Here is a 25,710-nt window from a genome sequence, read left to right as displayed (position 1 = left end):
CAGTGATAAATACTGCCGAGATAGCGATCCAACAAAAAAGGCGAGGTATTCGATACTGTGCGTTAGTGACACTTGACGTGAAGAACGCATTTAACAGCGCAAGCTGGGATGCCATCGCGCTCTCGTTACACCGGCTTAGCCTACCGGTGGGTCTGTACCGGATCCTGGAAAGTTACTTCCAAAACCGCGTACTGATATATGAGACCGATGCCGGTCAGAAAAGGGTTCCGATTACCGCCGGAGTCCCGCAGGGCTCGATCCTAGGCCCGGTGCTATGGAACCTCATGTATGACGGGGTTCTGAGACTGAAGTTCCCTCCTGGGGTCAAGATCGTCGGCTTTGCCGACGACGTAACCTTGGAGGTCTACGGGGAGTCAATTCCTGAGGTAGAACTAACCGCAGAACACGCGATTAGCACGGTGGAGGAATGGATGAGCGCGAGAGGCCTGGAGCTCGCTCATCATAAGACGGAGGTAGTTATCGTCAACAACCGCAAGTCGGCACAACATGCAGTTATCCATGTTGGAGAAGTCGCGATCACTTCACAGCGAAGTTTGAAGTCTCTCGGAGTCATTATAGATGACAAGCTGACCTTCGGCAGCCATGTCGACTATACGTGCAAGAGAGCGTCGACTGCTGTTGCGGCACTATCGAGAATGATGTCCAACAGCTCAAAGGTGTGCGCCAGTAGACGTAGGTTACTGGCAGGCGTTGCCGTATCTATCCTCAGGTACGGCGGCCCGTCATGGTCAAGAGCACTGAGGGTAACCAGTTACCTACAGAAACTGGAGAGCACCTACCGCGTGATGTGCCTCAGAGTGATATCTGCCTACCGCACGGTATCACACGATGCATCCTGCGTGATAGCGAGCATGATGCCATTCGGGCTGGTCATTCGGGAAGATGAGGAGTGCTTTGAGCTACGTGGAAATAGAGGAGCCCGCGAGCGCACCAGGGCGACCTCGGTCGCCAGATGGCAGCGTGAGTGGGACAACTCCTCGAAAGGTAGGTGGACTCACCGGCTGATACCTAGCATATCGAGCTGGGTGGGAAGACCCCATGGGGAAGTTCACTTCCACCTGACACAATTCCTGTCAGGCCATGGCTGTTTCCGTCAGTACCTCCACAGGTTCGAGCACACGGAGGTCCCAGTCTGCCCGGACTGCCCAGGTGTAGATGAAACTGCCGAACACATACTGTTCGTATGTCATCGGTTCGACGTCGAAAGAAGAGCAACGTCTGTGGCTGGGACACAACCCCTGATACCCTTATTCAGCGGATGTGTCAATCGGTGGAGAAATGGAACGCAGTCTCGGCTGCTACCATCCAGATTGCCAGTAGGCTACAGGTAATCTGGCGAACCGAGCAACAGACGACGGGCACGGCTAACTAGTGATTGGTTAGCTGGAGCGAAAAGGCCAAGCGCAAAATAAGAGAGTGAATGGTCTGTTCATGCCGAGGCAGGTTGGCGCAGCGAATGGCAACCGCGTAAGGGGTAAACCCAGCCACCCCGAAGCAAGACAGAAGAGTGAGTGTATAGGCGTATAAGTGGACTGCCTCATGCCAAGACGGGAGGGTCGTAGCGTAGTATGTTGGAACTAAGCCATCGATGCCTCATGGCGTGGCAGAGGAGTGAAAGGGTGAGCATCCAAGTCAGCCTCACACTGCATGTTAAGGGTGAGCATAAAAGTCAGCCTCACAGGTTGGTAGAGGCTAGCACAAAAGTCAGCCTAGCAAGGAATGAAAAAGGTGAGCACAAAAGTCAGCCTCGCATGGTATGTCAGAAGTGGGGCCTAGGAAAAATGTCCCACATGGGATGCCAGAGGGAGTGACAAAGGTACAATAGAGTGGCACGATTGAGAGTGAATCAGGTGATAGGGTGAGCACCCAAGTCAGCCTCACATGGTATGGGTGGGGCGAGCACAAAAGTAAGCCTAGCAAGGAATGAGTAAGGTGAGCACACAAGTCAGCCTCGCATGGAACGTAAAAGGTGAGCACAAAAGTCAGCCTCATGTGGGAGTGTTTGAGAGTGAATCAAAGTGCGATTGAGAGAGCACCCAAGTAAGCCTCATACAGGATGTATGAACGCGTGAGTGAGAGTGAATGAGTACATTTAGTACAGCCATCCCCCCAGAAGTAATACCGAGAGGTAGTTCCTGGGAGGAATGATGGCGGAGCCCAATGGAGTTTAGTCGGTATTAATGGCTGGTCACCATTTGAGTCCGACACGCCCCCAGTGCACCCCGTGCGGTAGATTGGACCCTACCAATAGCACGTGTACTGGGCTAGGACATAAAGGTCTTCTACATTGTAAAAAAAAAAAAAGAATACATAGGACAGATGGAGAGGTGAACTTCCATTTGACGCAGTTTTTGTCCGGAAACGGATGCTTCCGGAGTACCTGCATCGATTTGGACAAGCTTCGTTTCTCCTTTGTCCGGAGTGTGTGAACGTGCAAGAGACACCAGAACACGTGGTATTTTAATGTCCTAGGTTCGAAAAACTTCGTAGGAGTATGCCTGGTGTGACAGTGGACAATGTCGTGGAAGGGATGTGCCACGACGAGCATATCTAGGACGCTGTCAACAAAGTGGTTACGAATATACTGTTCGATCTGCAGAGGAAGCGGCGAAGAGACCGACAAAGTAGCGCCATTGGCTACAACGCCGCCATGAAACCAAAAATCGGATTTCGGGAGAAATTTCTCCGCCGGGGAACTCTCCAACGGTGTAGACTAGGTCCATCGCCAGGGACCAGTCGAGTAGTACGCGATATAGTACTGGGCTTGGGTCATGGAGGCGCCAGTGGACGGACCTCGACACCCTACCGGGTAGCTCGTGAGTAAGCTAGATACACCGCCGGGGATTAGACCGAGTAGATCGTGTTGAATAGCTAGCAGTGGGCCGTTGTGGCGCCAATGGATCGGAAGCTACGCTCCACCCGGTATCGCAGGATGGACCTCAGCACCTGCTGGCTGGCCCGCTGAGTAGGCTAGGCCCACCGCCGGGGACTAGATCGAGTAGGCGTAAATTTTCCACAGGCAGAGCAATCTACCGTCTGGGAATTCACGGTAAGGTAGTTTCGCTGCGGTGGACTAACCGACAGAATCGTGACGAAAAGAGGAGCTAATTGGCTCTCGAAACAAACACCGGTACCGTTGCTGGGAAATCTCAGTCGGAGTAGAATTATATCTTGGTTGATCTCGATAAAGCTGCGAGCTAAATGGCTCAAGGAAGCGAGTACGGTGTCGGGGGAAATTCCTCCGTCGGAGAACTATCGGTCGGAGTAGGGTGAGTTCATCGTTTGGGACTATCCAAGTGGATCGCGGTAAGGCCGTGAGCTGAATGACTCACGGGAACATGAGCTAAATGGCTCAAAGAATCAGCACCTAAACCGCTGACGGGGACGCAAGCTAAACGGCGACGTAATAGATGGAGACAGGAAGCAAGAAAAGAGTCGACAGTTAAATCAAAGCTCATAGATCGAGCCACTCCATCAACCAAATGAGGCTCCAAGTTAGAGCAGAAGAAAGAAGTGCGACGAAAGCACAACGATCCCCTCCACGAAAAAACACGATGACGTAGTTCATTGGGGAAGAGGGGCGTAAAGAGTAAGGATTGTTTTGGTGCTTATGTACGAACGTGAGTCGTGAGACCCACACAGGACCTATATACTACAGACCAGGCTTTTGAAGCTTTCAAAACTTTGCCAAAAAAAGAAGACACACACATATATACGATTGCGGGAGACATTCTTTCGTCGATGAACAAATAACACAACAAGAGCGTATTGGGACATGTGAGGCTACGTAAGGCGCTTATATATGTGTGCGTATGCTAAGTTAGAAAACGCTTTTAATCCACCTAACAGTGTGATGAGACATTTCTTATAACTCTTATCACTCTCTTCAAATATTATATCGTTTGAGAACATTTAGAACTTGATGCTTCGCGATGTTTTTTATAACACATACTACATGGGATAGTGGCAGGACTCAGAGAATCGCTCAAATCAGCATAGGACAACATCAGTGCATAAAATAGACATACAAACAAATTATTGCTAATGCTCTGTTAATAAAATATCTAAATTCCTCAATCAATGCATTCTGGTGCGAAAACTGAATTTTTCTAAAGGGGTTATATTGTACTGAGCCAAAGAAATCGAAATTTTTTTTTGAATCGATTTGAAGTTTATACTTTACTCAAATTTCCAACGCGACTGAGAACTAAGAAATCAATGCTTTTTCTTGAAAAGGGCGATACTAGCAGTGACACCATTCAAAGAAAATCAACAGTGAATATTTCCAGACTTGGTATTATTTCCTATTTAAGAACTATTGTGTTTTTTACATCCTAGATTACATGATTCAGTGATCGAAACCCAAAACTTCATAAAGTATTTGAAATTATTAAATTAAAATTTGGTTTTGCTATTGAAATTGACAAAATGATAGTATCGCCCCTTTGGCGATTGTTTACTTTTTCGGTCCCACCTATCAGCATTGAAATATCGCCCTTACGTTTTATACAATAACTATCGTTTTACACCACCGATTTCGTCCGGGTTTTTTCAATAACGATCATTGTTACTATTTACAGCTGGTATCAGCTTGATAATCCTAAAAAAATACGAAAAAACAGTTACGCCTCTAAACTGCTAGCAAAAAAAGTATCGCCCTGTTTGTTTGCATGGAGCGTGGAGGGCGAAACTTTAAATAAACCAACAAAAATACCGTTTCGCCCGTTGTATTTTTTGATGTAGTTTAAGAAAGCAATATCGTAGAATCCAATTTTTTGGGTAAATTTGTTGCGTTTCAAAGCCCTCATTCGCATGTATGAAAAAAGCCTTGTGTGTAAGTATCGCCCTTTTCACAAAAAAGCGTTGAAATGAAATCGCAGCTCCTGATATCACGCTATCTCTGAAGTGCATACGTGCATAGTTTTACTTCGACATCGACTTTTTCTAAAGGTGACTTCCCAGTAGTATCCTTGATTTGAATTTTTATCGCTAATCCTAATGCCAAAGAACAAATAAAAACCTCTCGAAAACGAACCGTTTGGGAAAATCATCATCATTACTGGAATTTTCATTTTCACGAAACTTTTCGATAACCTTCCGTCACTTGCGTTAATGCACTGGGTGCACAGTGCTCTGAAAATCTATTGAAATCGTCTTAGGGCACCAGCGGGTCTAATTCAGAGCTATCTGCGCGGCGAGTTAAATCTGTAAAGAATACTAAAAATTAATTTCTATTGCATAATTTTCAGTTCAGCAATTCGAGAGATCGTGCTCACCGCAAGCCATGAAAAATAGACTACGTTGTGAAGCGATGGTCACTATTTATTAAAAAATCACGGTTAAATAAAAAATAAAACTATTAAAAAATTTCAAATAGTTAATAATTTTCACAAACTTATTAGGAAAAATTGTTTAATAAGCTTTCGTAATATTGTGTAGGAAAAAAGCTGAAAATTTCAGTATTTTATCTACCGGCAACATGTAAACCCTTAAGTATATCAATTAATTGGTATACGAATTGGAATAGGTTCGCCAAATTTTGGTAGAAGTCTATAAAATAACACCCCCCCCCCCGGTTTTGGTGAAAATCGATCTTACTGTCCAAACGGCATAATTCCGAAACCGTAATTTTTGAAGTTTTAAAATTTTGCAGAATTAATTTTTCAGAAAATAGTAACAGAGTTCGTGACTTTAACGAATTTGTTGAGACTTTATTGTAGTCATGAATATAAACCTGAGAAAATTCACCATAAATACTTCTTGGACGATATACCGTCAAAATAATTTTATCAAATGATGCGCTGTTTATAGTTTGTAAAACTCATCGAAGATACTAAACCTCCGAAATTGGCGGTTTCAAAATGATGCTATTTTGACCTTAAATTACTGTTTTTGAATATTTGACCTATACATATAATTGGTATACAACAAAAATCAAATGCTCATCAAAATCGATCAGGAACTGCTATAGTCGAATGGAAATCGTCATTTTTCATAAATTTCTCTCTACATTCGGAAAGTTTTATCCTCGTTATTAATCATATTACGTTTTCGTCACAACTCGACGCATTCCCAAAATAAAAAAAACCTGTTTTAATCCACCTAGTGGTGCAATTGTGCTTTTCTCATTTGTCCAGACTACCATTTCATGGCTGGTTATGTTCAATACAATGGTGGAAATGAATATTACATGTTCAGTACGATTTTATTTATTTATTTATTTATTTATTTCAAGTCGTCAATCAGATGTAGACCGGTTTCTTACAATAATTATTAAACTAACTTAACACTAGTTGAAATTTTGGTTTACTTTAAACTGCTGCTTAAGTTTTGTTTTCGACATAGTGAAGTCAATGCTTTCGCAATGTTTGTTGTAAATATTCATCATTTGGTTTAAAGGGCCAAACTTGGCATAATTAGTGCGATGGCGAATTGTACAAAAGATGCTGCGGTTACGTAGTTGTCGAGAAGGAGCATAAAAATTTAGTTTCGATAAAAGTTCGATTGAATCAATACGATGTGATACAATGTCGTTTACAAATGATACCATAGAAAATTCACGACGATCTTTCAAGGTTTGAATGTCAATTAGCATGCACCGTGCTTCATAAGATGGCAAATGTAGTCCAGTCCAACCTAGTTTACGAAGAGCGAACATCAAAAACTGCTTTTGTACTGATTCTATCCGGTTTGCATGCGTTGCTGAAAAAGGCGACCAAACTATACTACAATATTCTAGTGTTGAACGCACATAGGCTACATATAATGTCTTTATTGTGTAGGGATCTTGGAAATTATAGCTGAAGCGTTTAATAAAACCTAGTGTGCTGTTTGCTTTGTTAATTATTGTGTTATAATGATCTATGAATGTTATTTTGGAATCTATAATAACTCCTAGATCTCTTATTCTGTCACACTTTTCTACTTGTTGATTTCCCAATAAGATTCTATTGTTCTGTATATTATTCTTTCTACTCAATGTTATGGAATTACATTTTTTTACATTCAATTTCAGCAGGCTTTTATTACACCATGTATAAAATATATTTACTTCGTTTTGAAATGTCTGAAAGTCTTCACCATTTCTTATTTCTAGAAATAGTTTCATATCATCAGCATATATAAGAACTTTTACATTTTTTAGAATGAAGGAAATGTCGTTAACAAATAAAATAAAGAATAGCGGGCCCAAATGAGACCCTTGAGGGACTCCTGATGTAACTTGAATTGGGATTGATTTTATCCCTTTAAATCTAACAGCTTGTTCACGATTTGTAAGATATGATTGTACCCATGTAAGAAGTCCTGGCTCAAACCCCATTTTTTCTAATTTAAAAAGTAGCATGGGTATGTCGATGCGATCAAATGCTTTGCTAAAATCTGTATAAAGAGCTTCAACGTGGTTTCCGTTATCCATTGCTGTTAATGTGTAGTTAATGAATTCGAGTAGATTTGTACTTGTAGAACGCCCTTTGAAAAAACCATGTTGCACATGGGTAATTCTGTTCTTGATTTGGTGGAATAAATTTTCATTAACAATCGCCTCGAAAATCTTGGGAATGCACGAGATGATAGCTATTCCACGATAGTTACGCACATCGGATTTTTTACCATTTTTAAAAATTGGAACTAGGAAAGAGCTTTTCCATGTTTTAGGAAAACAACCTGATTCTAGAGACATGTTAAAAAGCCAAAATAAAGGAGCGGTTAGTTCTATTGACAAAGTTTTTAAAAACACCGGTGGAACGCCATCAGGTCCAGGGCTTTTAGAGCTATCCAAGTTTTTTAAGGCATCCATGATTGTATGTACTTTTATCTGTTTAATGTTAATATCTCTTGAAAGTTCTGGGAGGAATGAAAAGTATTCACGCTCTCGATCCTTCTCTGAAAATGTAGTGTAAACTTCCTGGAAGAATGTTGCAAAAAGATTGCAGATTTCCTCTGAGTTATCGCCTACCTTTCCATCAAGATGCATTTCTGTTGGGAAATAATCCGATTTTATTTTAGTTTTTACGTAATTAAAGAAGTTTTTTGGGCAAGTTTTTATATTGCGTTCTGTTCTTGCATTGTACTCTTCAAACGCGATATCAATGGCAAGGTTCAATTGATCGCATAGATTTAAATAATTTGTTAAGTTATCTTCGCTGTTGTATTTTTTGTAGATTTTGTGTGCTTTCTGCTTACGATTTTTTAAATTTTTGATTTCTCTATTAAACCAGATGGGATGTTTTGAGTTATAGTGACGCCTTCTTCTTTTCAATGGTATATCTTCGTGAATGACTTCAAATAATATTTTGTAGAATATGTCTACGGCAGCTTCAACATTTTCTTCATTTCTTAAAATCATTTGCCAGTTTATTGCATTAATTTTTTGCCTCAAGCTTTCATAGTTAGCGGACTCGTAATCAAATACCTCCTCAAATTCACTATCACCAGGTCTGTCGTTAACATGCAAGAATATAGAAAACTCAATGGCTGTATGATAAGCTTCATTCTTCCATAAGGGAGTAAGTGATTCCGTTACACAGAAGTCTTCGTCTATATTCGTCATTAATAAATCTAAATAGCAATGTCGCTGATTTCTTATGTGATTTATTTGATTAAGTCCTAAACTGGCAGATTTATCGCAAATGAACTGCAAAGTTTCATTTTCCCCTACAACAGGAAGTAGGATGCTCTCATTATCAGCATCTGGTATGAAATCAATACCGCGTTGATTGAAATCGCCATATATGTGAACTTTTACGTGCGGGGAAAGACTATTAATAATGCATTCAGCAGCATGATAAAACTTTTCGTAAGTCGTTTTTCGAGCAAAATTTGGAGGAAAATACACCGAAGCGAAAACGTGAGTTTCGTCTTTAACATGTACTTTCACCCACACATGCTCGAATTCTTTTGATTTTATAGTTTTGATAACTTCTGCATTTAGTTTTGCTGAAATCGCAATCAAAGCGCCCCCTCCTGACTTCTTACCAGATACATGACAATCACGGTCATCCCTAAATACATTGTAATTGCTCCCGAAAACTTCTTCACTTCTCACTGTTTCGTCCCAACTAGTCTCAGTTGCTAAAATTACGGAATAATGACAACCTAATATTTTGTTTTGAATCACATTCATCTTAGCTGCACTTTTCATGCGGTTAAAGTTTTGGCAATAGACCAAGATTTCTGTTCTTGACTGAGATTCTCTAGGAGAAGTGTTAGTTGAATGGGAATTAATTAGACCTAGCTCTACCTCTTCTAAATCTTGAATCGCAATATTATTTGTCAATTCATTATTATCTTGCTCTAATGAGCGCGTCGATAGCGGCAAAAACACTGACAGGCGCCAATTCCGGAGGGGTACATAGGTGTGGCAGCAGCTGTTCGATGTGAGGTGCTAGGTTGGTCGGTAGGGCACGGGTTTAAAACATCACCTCTGTGGAATGCAATGGTAGGTCTGAACGAAGTTGAAGGTGGCCTCGAAAAACGTTTCTTTGCCTCAGCCAGTAGCTCTCTATCCAACGGAAGATTGTCGATGTCACGGCGTTTGTTATCGTGGTACGCAAATCTGCTGTGGTTGTAATTACATCCGTTATTTTTGTCGAAAATTGTGTGGTGCTTGTAACCGTGATTCTTGCGACGCTTAGTATTATTATTACTGTTTCGGGTGGTGTCAAGTGCATTAGCGGGCCTCTGTTTATTCCGTTTCTTCTTTATTCTTGCTTTCTCCTCCGCTTTTTGTTGATTGAGACGACGCAATTTACGTGCGTCGTATTCGGACCAATCAGCCTTCCATACCTTAGAGTTGCCAAGGAAACGCCAGCCTGAGCTACTGGCTGCCTCGACGGACATCTCAGCCTCTAAACTAGGGGAGGAATCTGTTGCGGGTGAAGCAGCAGTCTTTTGTTCCAGTGAGTTTACTGCACTAGAAATTTGCTTTAACTCATCGATAATATCATCCGTGAATATTGGGTTTACATAATTCATATTCTGAGCCGAACAGTTGTTAGCCATGTCAGTTATCACGCTGCGGACCTTTTCAATTTCTGAACAAATTTGTTTCAACTCGCGTGTCATATCGGTGGTCAGTTCATTGACATAGGCTGCGATGTTGTTTTTCGTAGCTTTCATCGATATGTCGAATAATGATGTTAAGTGATTTTTTGTGGCAACGACATCAGTTTTGCCAGTTTTGTTGGAAGCAGCCAGCTCATTCCACAACTCCGAGGTTTTGGCTATGTGTGCAACCGCGTTATTATGATTAGCTGCAGTTGTTTTAATTTCGCCTTTCAACTCGTTTAAGAGCATTTCGATACATTCAAATCCATCTCGGACATTGAAGTTGCTAAATGTGGATGTGAGTTTGTGATTCGACTCCATAACTAGCTTGTTGAGGTTGATGGCTTCTTGTTGTTGTCTGTACAGTTTATCGAAATTTAACTCCATCACGAGACGCTTCTGGCACTCGTAGCATATTGGCAGCATGTATGTTAGTATTCTTTGCTCATGATTCCTCTGAGCACCAACGCATGCAGCGTGGAATTTTTTCCCGCATGATCCATGGCAGTACCACACATGTTTGTCGTCACTCACTGTACAATTATTAATCGCGCACGGCATGTTTTACTTACGTAGCAATGATAAATGAAAACAATACAAATTAAAACACGCACGGTTAAACTTTAAACGGCGCAAATGGAAACGCGACCGAACTGTAACGACGACTTGAATGCAATCACATACATACAACGGATCGACAGCCACGATCTTGAGATACTATGTGATACTGAAACATCGCTTGAAACCAACGGCGGATCATGGAGAAAGATCCGGGAGGTCCGGGTCCTGCCGAAAATTTTCAACTTGTTAAGAAATTTTAAACTATTTTTAATTTTAAAGTAGCAACTCTTACTGCATACTCGCTCCGGGCCGGTATTATTGACGATTTTTAGAGTGATTGCAAAACCTTTCTATATGAGAAAGGCAAAAATGTACCAAAGTCATTATTTTTTTCAAGTTTACATCAAATCTCAATGTTTTATGCATTTTAAAGTCATCTGGCATCAAAAATACAAATTTGATTTTGAAAATTTTTCATTTCAGTTTATATGAGAATTTGTAGTGTGATTGCACTCTTCAACTCGTAACCAGGGAACCGGAAGTCCTGTCAATAAAAAAATCAACAGCAGCCGATGAAAAGGTTGTACCTTTCATTTGAGACTAACTTTGTGCAAATCAGTCCAGCCATCTCTGAGAAACAGAGGTCACATTTTTTCCACATACACATATACACACACAGACATTTTCCGATCTCGACGAACTGAGTCGATTGGCATATGACACTCGGCCCTCCGGGTCGAGATTAGATTGACGAATTTTAGAGTGAATGAGAAAGTCAAAAACATTTTTAGCAAATGTTGAAAGTTATGCATTGTTTGGTGAGCAGTTCTATGTTTCATAGACATTAAATCAATTTCAACTTCGCTTTCTATTAAATAAAGGCCCTTATTACAGTACATCTCTACAAAAGCGAGCTCAATTTTAAAAGAAATCAGAGGATTATGATTGATTACAGAACTCTGGAATTTTCTATTGGAATGTTTTCAGGCAGGAATTTGATATTGATGCTATTAGACAACCGTGAAATCAAGACCTACAGATCAGTTACATATCAGGACCCCATTCCGACAATTTATCAAAAGTCCTCATGATGTTTGCGACAACAGGTTATCAATGTACGGATCAAATAATTGTTATTGTAATATTGAATTAAATCAGACAGCATCAATATATTTTCAACTTCAATCCAATTTTTTTGGGTGCGAGGGGGGCAGGGGTTGTATGGTGTTAAACCCCAAAATCTTCTCTTGGCTACGCCGTTGCTTGGAGTTATTTATTTCGCTTTTCAATTTCCGATATGTTTCAGATCGATCCGATGGTTCTAAGTTAGAAAAATTGCAGTCAGAAGGTTCGCGCAAATGAACATTTTTGCACTGATAAGTTTTCAAGTTCTTTCCAGACAACTTGGAATTGTTCTGTGATTATTTCTAGCGTTTGTAGATAGAAAAATGAAATACAAAATTCGTTATATCAAAATATTGTTTGGCTTATTTAAATGGATTATTACTATATTGAACAATAAATAGGCGACAAAGGGTAATCCACAAACAACAAGCCATAACTTTTAAAGTATTCAAAATAGACATTTGATGTCTGCAGTAAAGTTATTCGCAAAAGTAAGAGCTATTTGCTGAAGGCATCATTTCAATACAATCATGTCCAAGAAAATCTCTGAAAATATCTCACTCGTAGGGGGATTAATCAGCAAAAATACAATATCAAAAGAAAGGGCATATTGTCTCTATAAAATTCTCCGAAGATACTATTGACCTAAAATTAGTCGTTTTGGCGTTAATAATAGATTACATGTTTTTGATCATATTTCTGGCAATGGGAAATGATAAAAGATTTCGTGCGCATTTAATGTTAAATATCTCTTTTGAAAATAGACCGATTTCAACAAACTATAGCTTGTTCGAAAGGTATTCGTTGTTAATCTATGTTGTCAATTTTGGCAGATAATTCAAAAAAAACTGCAAAAAACGCCATTTTGCACATTTGAACATTCATATCTTGGAAACTAAACATCAGAATCAAAAACAAATTAATAGCGTTCTTACTGTTTGATAGGTCTTTCATTTAAAATTGGTTTGGATAAGATCGGTTCAGCCATTGCTGAGAAAAACGAATGAGAGTTTGTCCGTTACACACACACAGACATTGTCCCAAATCGTCGAGCTGAGTCGATTGGTATATAAGACTCGGCCCTCCGGGCCTCGGAAAAAATCTTGAAAGTTTGAGCGAATTCTTTTATAAGAAATGTAAAAGGTGCAAATAGATTTGAAGCTATTTCTAAGATTAAAGGTACATTATTAAAATTGAATTAATGCATTGAGAGAAAACACTTACCGATGATCTGCTCACTTGCATAAAAGCATAAACGCCTCTTAGAAACTCCATATTACTACTGGATGGTGAGTTAATGGGGGCTCTTTGTTGTGCGCCCCCTTGATTTCTGCGAAAGAACGATGGCACTCCTTCAACCAGCTGAGATTTTACTTTCTTGGAAAATGATCTGACGAAGACACAGAAAATATTATATGAAAATAATGGTTATTATTCTAAAAACAATTATTGTTTATCAATATTTACAAGGAACTATAAAGTTATAACAGAAGTTCACAGTAGCAACATTCAATAATATAAACACAGAAAACAGACATTCGTTTAGAGCGCTTGCAATGTGTTACTTATCGCATGTGCGCAACTGAGTTGGAACGAATTGATCAGATAGGCGTAAGGGTTGACCGAGGTAAAATGCATTGTTTTTCCGTGATTTCTTTAAATATATAGTTAAGGGATTACATACCTTTTTGTGAGAAAAATGTCAAGAAAGTTTGAATTTACGTAAAGGCATAAAGCAATGATTTCATTACATAAAACTTGTAGTATTTTAGTAGCACACTTTTCAACAAAATAAATTAGCATAATTTTGTAAAAATGTATTGATAATTTAGCGTAGATATGGCTTTTATTAAAGAGGTTTGCGGTGATCACGTTTGAAGGCCAATAGATCAAGTAAAATCCCAAAACTCAAAAAAATCCATTGGTATATGAGTATTCCTCGAACCATAACGATAAGTTTAATGAATAATATTTTTTCCAGTATTCGAGAACGTTTTCTTAAAAAATCACTATCTTAAACCATAAAAATTGTATTAAAAAATTCTCATCTACAAAACAAATTTATGCATAAAAAAGGAATTGTTAAGGTGCCGTCATCGGGGGTTACTTTACGCCACGAGGGCTACTTTATGCCAAAATTAAAGAATGATACTTGAGCTTCTAGCTCAAATTTAACGTTACATTTTGACAAAAGCAAAACAATATTATTCGCTGGTTCTACACAAATATAAAAATTGGATATAGGTTTAAGAAAATGCTTGCAAGTAATCGTATTAAGTGATGAAACTGAAATTTAAAATATAACCAAAAAACCAACTTAATCCACCTAGCAGTGGGATGAGACATTTCTTACACTGTTATCACTGTTGGATCATTCATTAGTTTGAAGAACTCGTTCATAAGTTTGCAGTTTCTAGTTCTGTTCTGTGAATGAAATGAATGAAGTGAATGAAATGAATGAAATGAATGAAATGAATGAAATGAATGAAATGAATGAAGTGAATGAAATGAATGAAATGAATGAAATGAATGAAATGAATGAAATGAATGAAATGAATGAAATGAATGAAATGAATGAAATGAATGAAATGAATGAAATGAATGAAATGAATGAAATGAATGAAATGAATGAAAGGAATGAAAGGAATGAAAGGAATGAAAGGAATGAAAGGAATGAAAGGAATGAAAGGAATGAAAGGAATGAAAGGAATGAAAGGAATGAAAGGAATGAAATGAATGAAATGAATGAAATGAATGAAATGAATGAAATGAATGAAATGAATGAAATGAATGAAAGGAATGAAAGGAATGAAAGGAATGAAAGGAATGAAAGGAATGAAAGGAATGAAAGGAATGAAAGGAATGAAAGGAATGAAAGGAATGAAAGGAATGAAAGGAATGAAAGGAATGAAAGGAATGAAAGGAATGAAAGGAATGAAAGGAATGAAAGGAATGAAAGGAATGAAAGGAATGAAAGGAATGAAAGGAATGAAAGGAATGAAAGGAATGAAAGGAATGAAAGGAATGAAAGGAATGAAAGGAATGAAAGGAATGAAAGGAATGAAAGGAATGAAAGGAATGAAAGGAATGAAAGGAATGAAAGGAATGAAAGGAATGAAAGGAATGAAAGGAATGAAAGGAATGAAAGGAATGAAAGGAATGAAAGGAATGAAAGGAATGAAAGGAATGAAAGGAATGAAAGGAATGAAAGGAATGAAAGGAATGAAAGGAATGAAAGGAATAAAATGAATAAAATGAATGAAATGAATGAAATGAATGAAATGAATGAAATGAATGAAATGAATGAAATGAATGAAATGAATGAAATTAATGAAATGAATGAAATGAATGAAATGAACGAAATGAATGAAATGAATGAAATTAATGAAATTAATGAAATTAATGAAATTAATGAAATTAATGAAATTAATGAAATTAATGAAATTAATGAAATTAATGAAATTAATGAAATTAATGAAATTAATGAAATTAATGAAATTAATGAAATTAATGAAATTAATGAAATTAATGAAATTAATGAAATTAATGAAATTAATGAAATTAATGAAATTAATGAAATTAATGAAATTAATGAAATTAATGAAATTAATGAAATTAATGAAATTAATGAAATTAATGAAATGAATGAAATGAATGAAATGAATGAAATGAATGAAATGAATGAAATGAATGAAATGAATGAAATGAATGAAATGAATGAAATGAATGAAATGAATGAAATGAATGAAATGAATGAAATGAATGAAATGAATGAAATGAATGAAATGAATGAAATGAATGAAATGAATGAAATGAATGAAATGAATGAAATGAATGAAATGAATGAAATGAATGAAATGAATGAAATGAATGAAATGAATGAAATGAATGAAATGAATGAAATGAATGAAATGAATGAAATGAATGAAATGAATGAAATGAATGAAATGAATGAAATGAATGAAATGAATGAAATGAATGAAATGAATGAAATGAATGAAATGAATGAAATGAATGAAATGAATGAAATGAATGAAATGAATGAAATGAATGAAATGAATGAAATGAATGAAATGAATGAAATGAATGAAATGAATGAAATGAATGAAATGAATGAAATGAATGAAATGAATGAAATGAATGAAATGAATGAAATGAATGAAATGAATGAAATGAATGAAATGAATGAAATGAATGAAATGAATGAAATGAATGAAATGAATGAAATGAATGAAATGAATGAAATGAATGAAATGAATGAAATGAATGAAATGAATGAAATGAATGAAATGAATGAAATGAATGAAATGAATGAAATGAATGAAATGAATGAAATGAATGAAATGAATGAAATGAATGAAATGAATGAAATGAATGAAATGAATGAAATGAATGAAATGAATGAAATGAATGAAATGAATGAAATGAATGAAATGAATGAAATGAATGAAATGAATGAAATGAATGAAATGAATGAAATGAATGAAATGAATGAAATGAATGAAATGAATGAAATGAATGAAATGAATGAAATGAATGAAATGAATGAAATGAATGAAATGAATGAAATGAATGAAATGAATGAAATGAATGAAATGAATGAAATGAATGAAATGAATGAAATGAATGAAATGAATGAAATGAATGAAATGAATGAAATGAATGAAATGAATGAAATGAATGAAATGAATGAAATGAATGAAATGAATGAAATGAATGAAATGAATGAAATGAATGAAATGAATGAAATGAATGAAATGAATGAAATGAATGAAATGAATGAAATGAATGAAATGAATGAAATGAATGAAATGAATGAAATGAATGAAATGAATGAAATGAATGAAATGAATGAAATGAATGAAATGAATGAAATGAATGAAATGAATGAAATGAATGAAATGAATGAAATGAATGAAATGAATGAAATGAATGAAATGAATGAAATGAATGAAATGAATGAAATGAATGAAATGAATGAAATGAATGAAATGAATGAAATGAATGAAATGAATGAAATGAATGAAATGAATGAAATGAATGAAATGAATGAAATGAATGAAATGAATGAAATGAATGAAATGAATGAAATGAATGAAATGAATGAAATGAATGAAATGAATGAAATGAATGAAATGAATGAAATGAATGAAATGAATGAAATGAATGAAATGAATGAAATGAATGAAATGAATGAAATGAATGAAATGAATGAAATGAATGAAATGAATGAAATGAATGAAATGAATGAAATGAATGAAATGAATGAAATGAATGAAATGAATGAAATGAATGAAATGAATGAAATGAATGAAATGAATGAAATGAATGAAATGAATGAAATGAATGAAATGAATGAAATGAATGAAATGAATGAAATGAATGAAATGAATGAAATGAATGAAATGAATGAAATGAATGAAATGAATGAAATGAATGAAATGAATGAAATGAATGAAATGAATGAAATGAATGAAATGAATGAAATGAATGAAATGAATGAAATGAATGAAATGAATGAAATGAATGAAATGAATGAAATGAATGAAATGAATGAAATGAATGAAATGAATGAAATGAATGAAATGAATGAAATGAATGAAATGAATGAAATGAATGAAATGAATGAAATGAATGAAATGAATGAAATGAATGAAATGAATGAAATGAATGAAATGAATGAAATGAATGAAATGAATGAAATGAATGAAATGAATGAAATGAATGAAATGAATGAAATGAATGAAATGAATGAAATGAATGAAATGAATGAAATGAATGAAATGAATGAAATGAATGAAATGAATGAAATGAATGAAATGAATGAAATGAATGAAATGAATGAAATGAATGAAATGAATGAAATGAATGAAATGAATGAAATGAATGAAATGAATGAAATGAATGAAATGAATGAAATGAATGAAATGAATGAAATGAATGAAATGAATGAAATGAATGAAATGAATGAAATGAATGAAATGAATGAAATGAATGAAATGAATGAAATGAATGAAATGAATGAAATGAATGAAATGAATGAAATGAATGAAATGAATGAAATGAATGAAATGAATGAAATGAATGAAATGAATGAAATGAATGAAATGAATGAAATGAATGAAATGAATGAAATGAATGAAATGAATGAAATGAATGAAATGAATGAAATGAATGAAATGAATGAAATGAATGAAATGAATGAAATGAATGAAATGAATGAAATGAATGAAATGAATGAAATGAATGAAATGAATGAAATGAATGAAATGAATGAAATGAATGAAATGAATGAAATGAATGAAATGAATGAAATGAATGAAATGAATGAAATGAATGAAATGAATGAAATGAATGAAATGAATGAAATGAATGAAATGAATGAAATGAATGAAATGAATGAAATGAATGAAATGAATGAAATGAATGAAATGAATGAAATGAATGAAATGAATGAAATGAATGAAATGAATGAAATGAATGAAATGAATGAAATGAATGAAATGAATGAAATGAATGAAATGAATGAAATGAATGAAATGAATGAAATGAATGAAATGAATGAAATGAATGAAATGAATGAAATGAATGAAATGAATGAAATGAATGAAATGAATGAAATGAATGAAATGAATGAATGAATGAAATGAATGAAATGAATGAAATGAATGAAATGAATGAAATGAATGAAATGAATGAAATGAATGAAATGAATGAAATGAATGAAATGAATGAAATGAATGAAATGAATGAAATGAATGAAATGAATGAAATGAATGAAATGAATGAAATGAATGAAATGAATGAAATGAATGAAATGAATGAAATGAATGAAATGAATGAAATGAATGAAATGAATGAAATGAATGAAATGAATGAAATGAATGAAATGAATGAAATGAATGAAATGAATGAAATGAATGAAATGAATGAAATGAATGAAATGAATGAAATGAATGAAATGAATGAAATGAATGAAATGAATGAAATGAATGAAATGAATGAAATGAATGAAATGAATGAAATGAATGAAATGAATGAAATGAATGAAATGAATGAAATGAATGAAATGAATGAAATGAATGAAATGAATGAAATGAATGAAATGAATGAAATGAATGAAATGAATGAAATGAATGAAATGAATGAAATGAATGAAATGAATGAAATGAATGAAATGAATGAAATGAATGAAATGAATGAAATGAATGAAATGAATGAAATGAATGAAATGAATGAAATGAATGAAATGAATGAAATGAATGAAATGAATGAAATGAATGAAATGAATGAAATGAATGAAATGAATGAAATGAATGAAATGAATGAAATGAATGAAATGAATGAAATGAATGAAATGAATGAAATGAATGAAATGAATGAAATGAATGAAATGAATGAAATGAATGAAATGAATGAAATGAATGAAATGAATGAAATGAATGAAATGAATGAAATGAATGAAATGAATGAAATGAATGAAATGAATGAAATGAATGAAATGAATGAAATGAATGAAATGAATGAAATGAATGAAATGAATGAAATGAATGAAATGAATGAAATGAATGAAATGAATGAAATGAATGAAATGAATGAAATGAATGAAATGAATGAAATGAATGAAATGAATGAAATGAATGAAATGAATGAAATGAATGAAATGAATGAAATGAATGAAATGAATGAAATGAATGAAATGAATGAAATGAATGAAATGAATGAAATGAATGAAATGAATGAAATGAATGAAATGAATGAAATGAATGAAATGAATGAAATGAATGAAATGAATGAAATGAATGAAATGAATGAAATGAATGAAATGAATGAAATGAATGAAATGAATGAAATGAATGAAATGAATGAAATGAATGAAATGAATGAAATGAATGAAATGAATGAAATGAATGAAATGAATGAAATGAATGAAATGAATGAAATGAATGAAATGAATGAAATGAATGAAATGAATGAAATGAATGAAATGAATGAAATGAATGAAATGAATGAAATGAATGAAATGAATGAAATGAATGAAATGAATGAAATGAATGAAATGAATGAAATGAATGAAATGAATGAAATGAATGAAATGAATGAAATGAATGAAATGAATGAAATGAATGAAATGAATGAAATGAATGAAATGAATGAAATGAATGAAATGAATGAAATGAATGAAATGAATGAAATGAATGAAATGAATGAAATGAATGAAATGAATGAAATGAATGAAATGAATGAAATGAATGAAATGAATGAAATGAATGAAATGAATGAAATGAATGAAATGAATGAAATGAATGAAATGAATGAAATGAATGAAATGAATGAAATGAATGAAATGAATGAAATGAATGAAATGAATGAAATGAATGAAATGAATGAAATGAATGAAATGAATGAAATGAATGAAATGAATGAAATGAATGAAATGAATGAAATGAATGAAATGAATGAAATGAATGAAATGAATGAAATGAATGAAATGAATGAAATGAATGAAATGAATGAAATGAATGAAATGAATGAAATGAATGAAATGAATGAAATGAATGAAATGAATGAAATGAATGAAATGAATGAAATGAATGAAATGAATGAAATGAATGAAATGAATGAAATGAATGAAATGAATGAAATGAATGAAATGAATGAAATGAATGAAATGAATGAAATGAATGAAATGAATGAAATGAATGAAATGAATGAAATGAATGAAATGAATGAAATGAATGAAATGAATGAAATGAATGAAATGAATGAAATGAATGAAATGAATGAAATGAATGAAATGAATGAAATGAATGAAATGAATGAAATGAATGAAATGAATGAAATGAATGAAATGAATGAAATGAATGAAATGAATGAAATGAATGAAATGAATGAAATGAATGAAATGAATGAAATGAATGAAATGAATGAAATGAATGAAATGAATGAAATGAATGAAATGAATGAAATGAATGAAATGAATGAAATGAATGAAATGAATGAAATGAATGAAATGAATGAAATGAATGAAATGAATGAAATGAATGAAATGAATGAAATGAATGAAATGAATGAAATGAATGAAATGAATGAAATGAATGAAATGAATGAAATGAATGAAATGAATGAAATGAATGAAATGAATGAAATGAATGAAATGAATGAAATGAATGAAATGAATGAAATGAATGAAATGAATGAAATGAATGAAATGAATGAAATGAATGAAATGAATGAAATGAATGAAATGAATGAAATGAATGAAATGAATGAAATGAATGAAATGAATGAAATGAATGAAATGAATGAAATGAATGAAATGAATGAAATGAATGAAATGAATGAAATGAATGAAATGAATGAAATGAATGAAATGAATGAAATGAATGAAATGAATGAAATGAATGAAATGAATGAAATGAATGAAATGAATGAAATGAATGAAATGAATGAAATGAATGAAATGAATGAAATGAATGAAATGAATGAAATGAATGAAATGAATGAAATGAATGAAATGAATGAAATGAATGAAATGAATGAAATGAATGAAATGAATGAAATGAATGAAATGAATGAAATGAATGAAATGAATGAAATGAATGAAATGAATGAAATGAATGAAATGAATGAAATGAATGAAATGAATGAAATGAATGAAATGAATGAAATGAATGAAATGAATGAAATGAATGAAATGAATGAAATGAATGAAATGAATGAAATGAATGAAATGAATGAAATGAATGAAATGAATGAAATGAATGAAATGAATGAAATGAATGAAATGAATGAAATGAATGAAATGAATGAAATGAATGAAATGAATGAAATGAATGAAATGAATGAAATGAATGAAATGAATGAAATGAATGAAATGAATGAAATGAATGAAATGAATGAAATGAATGAAATGAATGAAATGAATGAAATGAATGAAATGAATGAAATGAATGAAATGAATGAAATGAATGAAATGAATGAAATGAATGAAATGAATGAAATGAATGAAATGAATGAAATGAATGAAATGAATGAAATGAATGAAATGAATGAAATGAATGAAATGAATGAAATGAATGAAATGAATGAAATGAATGAAATGAATGAAATGAATGAAATGAATGAAATGAATGAAATGAATGAAATGAATGAAATGAATGAAATGAATGAAATGAATGAAATGAATGAAATGAATGAAATGAATGAAATGAATGAAATGAATGAAATGAATGAAATGAATGAAATGAATGAAATGAATGAAATGAATGAAATGAATGAAATGAATGAAATGAATGAAATGAATGAAATGAATGAAATGAATGAAATGAATGAAATGAATGAAATGAATGAAATGAATGAAATGAATGAAATGAATGAAATGAATGAAATGAATGAAATGAATGAAATGAATGAAATGAATGAAATGAATGAAATGAATGAAATGAATGAAATGAATGAAATGAATGAAATGAATGAAATGAATGAAATGAATGAAATGAATGAAATGAATGAAATGAATGAAATGAATGAAATGAATGAAATGAATGAAATGAATGAAATGAATGAAATGAATGAAATGAATGAAATGAATGAAATGAATGAAATGAATGAAATGAATGAAATGAATGAAATGAATGAAATGAATGAAATGAATGAAATGAATGAAATGAATGAAATGAATGAAATGAATGAAATGAATGAAATGAATGAAATGAATGAAATGAATGAAATGAATGAATGAATGAAATGAATGAAATGAATGAAATGAATGAAATGAATGAAATGAATGAAATGAATGAAATGAATGAAATGAATGAAATGAATGAAATGAATGAAATGAATGAAATGAATGAAATGAATGAAATGAATGAAATGAATGAAATGAATGAAATGAATGAAATGAATGAAATGAATGAAATGAATGAAATGAATGAAATGAATGAAATGAATGAAATGAATGAAATGAATGAAATGAATGAAATGAATGAAATGAATGAAATGAATGAAATGAATGAAATGAATGAAATGAATGAAATGAATGAAATGAATGAAATGAATGAAATGAATGAAATGAATGAAATGAATGAAATGAATGAAATGAATGAAATGAATGAAATGAATGAAATGAATGAAATGAATGAAATGAATGAAATGAATGAAATGAATGAAATGAATGAAATGAATGAAATGAATGAAATGAATGAATGAATGAAATGAATGAAATGAATGAAATGAATGAAATGAATGAAATGAATGAAATGAATGAAATGAATGAAATGAATGAAATGAATGAAATGAATGAAATGAATGAAATGAATGAAATGAATGAAATGAATGAAATGAATGAAATGAATGAAATGAATGAAATGAATGAAATGAATGAAATGAATGAAATGAATGAAATGAATGAAATGAATGAAATGAATGAAATGAATGAAATGAATGAAATGAATGAAATGAATGAAATGAATGAAATGAATGAAATGAATGAAATGAATGAAATGAATGAAATGAATGAAATGAATGAAATGAATGAAATGAATGAAATGAATGAAATGAATGAAATGAATGAAATGAATGAAATGAATGAAATGAATGAAATGAATGAAATGAATGAAATGAATGAAATGAATGAAATGAATGAAATGAATGAAATGAATGAAATGAATGAAATGAATGAAATGAATGAAATGAATGAAATGAATGAAATGAATGAAATGAATGAAATGAATGAAATGAATGAAATGAATGAAATGAATGAAATGAATGAAATGAATGAAATGAATGAAATGAATGAAATGAATGAAATGAATGAAATGAATGAAATGAATGAAATGAATGAAATGAATGAAATGAATGAAATGAATGAAATGAATGAAATGAATGAAATGAATGAAATGAATGAAATGAATGAAATGAATGAAATGAATGAAATGAATGAAATGAATGAAATGAATGAAATGAATGAAATGAATGAAATGAATGAAATGAATGAAATGAATGAAATGAATGAAATGAATGAAATGAATGAAATGAATGAAATGAATGAAATGAATGAAATGAATGAAATGAATGAAATGAATGAAATGAATGAAATGAATGAAATGAATGAAATGAATGAAATGAATGAAATGAATGAAATGAATGAAATGAATGAAATGAATGAAATGAATGAAATGAATGAAATGAATGAAATGAATGAAATGAATGAAATGAATGAAATGAATGAAATGAATGAAATGAATGAAATGAATGAAATGAATGAAATGAATGAAATGAATGAAATGAATGAAATGAATGAAATGAATGAAATGAATGAAATGAATGAAATGAATGAAATGAATGAAATGAATGAAATGAATGAAATGAATGAAATGAATGAAATGAATGAAATGAATGAAATGAATGAAATGAATGAAATGAATGAAATGAATGAAATGAATGAAATGAATGAAATGAATGAAATGAATGAAATGAATGAAATGAATGAAATGAATGAAATGAATGAAATGAATGAAATGAATGAAATGAATGAAATGAATGAAATGAATGAAATGAATGAAATGAATGAAATGAATGAAATGAATGAAATGAATGAAATGAATGAAATGAATGAAATGAATGAAATGAATGAAATGAATGAAATGAATGAAATGAATGAAATGAATGAAATGAATGAAATGAATGAAATGAATGAAATGAATGAAATGAATGAAATGAATGAAATGAATGAAATGAATGAAATGAATGAAATGAATGAAATGAATGAAATGAATGAAATGAATGAAATGAATGAAATGAATGAAATGAATGAAATGAATGAAATGAATGAAATGAATGAAATGAATGAAATGAATGAAATGAATGAAATGAATGAAATGAATGAAATGAATGAAATGAATGAAATGAATGAAATGAATGAAATGAATGAAATGAATGAAATGAATGAAATGAATGAAATGAATGAAATGAATGAAATGAATGAAATGAATGAAATGAATGAAATGAATGAAATGAATGAAATGAATGAAATGAATGAAATGAATGAAATGAATGAAATGAATGAAATGAATGAAATGAATGAAATGAATGAAATGAATGAAATGAATGAAATGAATGAAATGAATGAAATGAATGAAATGAATGAAATGAATGAAATGAATGAAATGAATGAATGAAAATGAATGAAATGAATGAAATGAATGAAATGAATGAAATGAATGAAATGAATGAAATGAATGAAATGAATGAAATGAATGAAATGAATGAAATGAATGAAATGAATGAAATGAATGAAATGAATGAAATGAATGAAATGAATGAAATGAATGAAATGAATGAAATGAATGAAATGAATGAAATGAATGAAATGAATGAAATGAATGAAATGAATGAAATGAATGAAATGAATGAAATGAATGAAATGAATGAAATGAATGAAATGAATGAAATGAATGAAATGAATGAAATGAATGAAATGAATGAAATGAATGAAATGAATGAAATGAATGAAATGAATGAAATGAATGAAATGAATGAAATGAATGAAATGAATGAAATGAATGAAATGAATGAAATGAATGAAATGAATGAAATGAATGAAATGAATGAAATGAATGAAATGAATGAAATGAATGAAATGAATGAAATGAATGAAATGAATGAAATGAATGAAATGAATGAAATGAATGAAATGAATGAAATGAATGAAATGAATGAAATGAATGAAATGAATGAAATGAATGAAATGAATGAAATGAATGAAATGAATGAAATGAATGAAATGAATGAAATGAATGAAATGAATGAAATGAATGAAATGAATGAAATGAATGAAATGAATGAAATGAATGAAATGAATGAAATGAATGAAATGAATGAAATGAATGAAATGAATGAAATGAATGAAATGAATGAAATGAATGAAATGAATGAAATGAATGAAATGAATGA

General features: G+C 32.0%; 1 protein-coding gene across 8 annotated transcripts in view; it reads right to left on the bottom strand.

Annotated features, from left to right (window-relative positions):
• The window catches only part of LOC131678513 (innexin shaking-B), a 1,756,176-nt gene that overhangs the window by 1,372,308 nt on the left and 358,158 nt on the right, over positions 1–25,710 (bottom strand). For all 8 annotated transcript variants that reach the window (XR_009303664.1, XM_058958720.1, XM_058958722.1 and 5 more), the window contains exon 3: positions 12,979–13,144. Coding sequence is in view for 7 of the 8 variants with exons in the window: in XM_058958720.1 (XP_058814703.1) it covers positions 12,979–13,144 (166 nt within the window). In the remaining variant the exon portion in view is untranslated. The remainder of the gene's footprint in view (positions 1–12,978; positions 13,145–25,710) is intronic.

The sequence above is a fragment of the Topomyia yanbarensis genome, chromosome 2 (assembly GCF_030247195.1).
Source record: "Topomyia yanbarensis strain Yona2022 chromosome 2, ASM3024719v1, whole genome shotgun sequence".
Lineage (NCBI taxonomy): Eukaryota > Metazoa > Arthropoda > Insecta > Diptera > Culicidae > Topomyia > Topomyia yanbarensis.
Note: the sequence above shows the minus strand (reverse complement) of the source record. Positions and strands in the feature narration are given on the sequence as shown.